Source organism: Limulus polyphemus, unplaced genomic scaffold, assembly GCF_000517525.1.
Source record: "Limulus polyphemus unplaced genomic scaffold, Limulus_polyphemus-2.1.2 Scaffold4718, whole genome shotgun sequence".
NCBI lineage: Eukaryota > Metazoa > Arthropoda > Merostomata > Xiphosura > Limulidae > Limulus > Limulus polyphemus.
Window position 1 is genome coordinate 49,666 of NW_013670328.1, and position 3,953 is coordinate 53,618.

Below are 3,953 nucleotides of genomic sequence, written 5' to 3' on the forward strand. Positions count from 1 at the left end.
TCACATACACACACACACACACACAATGGCTTCTTTCCTCTTGAGTTTGCACAATCTGACATTCCAGAAACGAATACTCATCACATACACACACACACACACACAATGGCTTCTTTCCTCTTGAGTTTGCACAATCTGACATTCCAGAAACGAATACTCATCACATACACACACACACACACACAATGACTTCTTTCCTCTCGAGTTTGCACAATCTGCCAAAGAGAGTTGCAAGCCACCAGCCTTGTGAAAATTCCTACCTTACCTAAGGTGAATTTGCACCACTGCATGATTATGTCACCATACAGCAGAACCCTCCACTAATACAGGTATGACACACCCCCATGTACAATGACTCCCTCTATAATTGCTTTAATTTATTCTCATTCTTTACCTTGGCATTGTAGTGCAATGATGTGTTTGGAATTTGCCGAGATTTGTGACTTTTTCAGTCTTCACTTTTATGAGTTTATTATGCTCAATATGACTTCTCAATTTAATGTGAATACTTCTAATGCTGAAGTGAGTGAAAAATCCCCTCACACAGAACAAATTATCACCATTTCTGCTGGAAGTCTTTATCTGTGGAAGATGTGACAGCCATCTTCCGTCATGTAGTGAGGTCCATTATGCAACTGGAACCCTCTCTCTGCTCCCATCCCTTCCACTAACTTTCCATCCCCTTATTTTGAGCCAGAAACTGAAGAGGATGAATTCAAGCACCATTTTCCACGTCCATGGTTTACATTAGAAACTATTCTACCTAATGAATAACTCAGACTTACTCTGACTTTCTTCACCTTATTTCTCAGACTTACTCTGACTTTCTTCACCTTATTTCTCAGACTTACTCTGACTTTCTTCACCTTATTTCTCAGACTTACTCTGACTTTCTTCACCTTATTTCTCAGACTCACTCTGACTTTCTTCATCTTATTTCTCAGGTATGTAAAATTATTTCTCTTACTCCATTGTCTTTTGACTCTTCCTGTTTGCTTTTACATAAACCTTCTCATCTTTGTATTTCTTCCCTCCATTGTTATTTCCATACATGCCACTTCCTTGCAGGTTCAACTTTGCTCCCATGATTTTATGCCTCATACTCCACACTAACTGACTCCTATGTTCTTCCTTTTTGTCATTCAAATTTCCTGTTCCTTAACTCTCAATCTTCGTAGTTACTTTTGCCAATTTTGAGATTGGATTTCTTATCAGCTGTTTCTCTTTCTACTGCTCACCTTTCCCATCTTCGTAACTTTTTTACAACCCTTCCTCAGTACCTATTCTTCCTTCACCTCATGGCCCATTCCAACCCTCTGCCATTTCTCTTTTTATCTGGTTCCTCTGTTGTTAGAAACTGTTGTGAAGGGTTACCCTCCTATCTCTAGTCTGTCTCCCTTCCACCTGTTTCTGAGACCTTCATTTTCCCCCCTTTTCTTTGTGTAGAGGCTTTGGGTGGTATCCCTGATTCCCTGATATCATGAACTTTAGCTGCCTACCATCAATCTTTCCTCACATTTTTGTTTTTCCTGGCTGTCCCAACCTTGACCCACCAGTTCTGTAACTCATCCTAGCTCTTCTCCCACTCCCGGTCCTATTCCTGTGTCCCATACAATCTCCACTTCTTGTTCCACTCCCATACAACGTGTTACTCACCAGCCTAATCACTGGTGATCATACAGTCAATCCAGGACTTGAGAGAGTTCCGTCTGTAACATTTGCAGAAGTATGTCTCAGCCAACAGATAGGTCTTTCATGTGCTTTCACATGTTCTTTGGCCCCAACCAGTCTGATCCTGCATACCTTCGATGTCTCAAGGGGGCAATGTCAGAATTATTGGAGAAATAATCCATCTGGATTTTAACTCCTGCTTTTGTTTTGTGCCCCAAAAGATTGGGAAATGATATTTGATTATCAACCTCTCTTACCTCTATCATTTCTTGGTTAAGGATATTTAAATGATTGATGACCTTCAGATATTTTGTAGTGTGATAGGCATGCATGTGGAAAAAACAAGAGTTAAAGGCAATTGTTTTGAGGAAAAGAGTCCAACTTAAGTTCCTAAGTTGGAAAACGTGCACATATTTGAAACTGCATTGCAATAAATCAAAAAGATATGTTCACATACTCTTCCACTACCTTTGTTTTTTGCAGATTTGGAAATACAAATTTATAATATTCTTCTAAGTAAAAGTTCTATAGTTTAAAAAAACAATAATCAAGTAGCAATGTGTCTGTAAGTGATCGATGTATTCACAGCTAGCTTCGTCAAAAGCTCCATATGGATATGCATCTTCCATGATATTTCTAAATCATTGTTTTGAATACTACTGTTGAAAAACTCTTACTTTTAAGTGATGTGATAGGATATGCTTCTTGTATATTTTGTGATAGCATTATTATACTAAGTGTGCAATAATAAACTCAACAATAAAGGAAAACAAAACATGATCACTGAATCAGTCTGAAATGTTCAATATTCTTGAGTGATCATATAAAAACAACTCGCATAAAAAAATCATAGTGATCCTCTCAATAAAAATATTAAGGGCACTGATATTGTTATATTTCAATTGAGGGGATCACTATGACCCATGTACTTTATATGTATTATAGGTACACATACCGAATTCTGTTTTAGATTCATTTTTTTTCTTATCCTTACACATTTTGAATGGGATTTAGAATTCTTTCTGAAACTTTTTTTGGCACAAATATGCACATTAAAAATTAAAGTACATTACTTACTATCAAAATTAAGATTAATTGTAGCATTGCTTTCCCCAAGATCATTTTTTGCTGTAACCTTGTATTTTCCTGCATCCTCCACTGATACATCATCTATCTCCAATGCAGAATTATATGAATTCTTGTCTTTTACAACTCTGACCTGCAATAAGAACAGAAACAAACAAAGTTTCATGTTACTCAATTTGTGGATAATATTTCTAGACATAAGACATTTGATATTAACTAATTTGTGAACAGTACGTTTACACTTGTTGTTGTTAATGATCTTAAAATAAGTGCTAATTAGTAATGCTACTGATTATACACCACACAAATAGTATTTAATGCAGAAATTACAACAAAACTATTGAAAATATAAACATACACATATATTCATTTTTCTAATGAATTAGCAGACATAATTTTTCATAAAGAACATAAATAATATAATTAAAAATATGTGCGGGCAACATCAATCTGCACATTTTTTCTATTGGTCCAAAAAGGAAAGTCAACAGTTCTGTAATTTTAGGTTTTACATTAATTTCTGCACTTTCATTAATATTTTTTCCATAAAACACAACAACCAATGACATCTGATTATACAATACAGTAAAATACATCACTGTTGAACTAAAACTTTTCTATTCTTTTTGTGTGCAAACTGTTGGTGTTAGACCTGTGTGGGGATATATATATATATGCATAACTGTGATTTTAAGTAATAACAATACCTTTCATAGTCTCTAGGCTGTTAGTGTTAGACCCGTGTGAGGATATATATATATATATGCATAACTGTGATTTTAAGTAATAACAATACCTTTCATAGTCTCTAGGCTAATTCAAAAACAATTTTGTTAGAATATATGAAATTTTAATGTCTGAAAAAACGTTTAGGGAATTAAATCATCACGTGTGAAAATAACCTTATTTCTTCACACTGTACCTGTTCTACATTACAGTATCGAGTTTAAGTTTAAGTAATTATAACCTTATTTCTTCACACTGTACCTGTTCTACATTACAGTATCGAGTTTAAGTTTAAGTAATTATAACCTTATTCCTTCACACTGTGCCTGTCCTACATTACAGTATTGAGTTTAAGTTTAAGTAATTATAACCTTATTTCTTCACACTGTGCCTGTCCTACATTACAGTATTGAGTTTAAGTTTAAGTAATTATAACCTTATTCCTTCACACGGTGCCTGTCCTACATTAC

General features: G+C 34.9%; 1 protein-coding gene across 1 annotated transcript in view; it reads right to left on the reverse strand.

Annotated features, from left to right (window-relative positions):
- Window positions 1–3,953, reverse strand: part of LOC106471592 (muscle M-line assembly protein unc-89-like) — a gene marked incomplete at its 3' end in the record, with an annotated part of 69,587 nt that overhangs the window by 48,253 nt on the left and 17,381 nt on the right. The window contains exon 3 of the mRNA XM_022400209.1: window positions 2,749–2,890. Coding sequence (XP_022255917.1) covers window positions 2,749–2,890 — 142 coding nt within the window. The remainder of the gene's footprint in view (window positions 1–2,748; window positions 2,891–3,953) is intronic.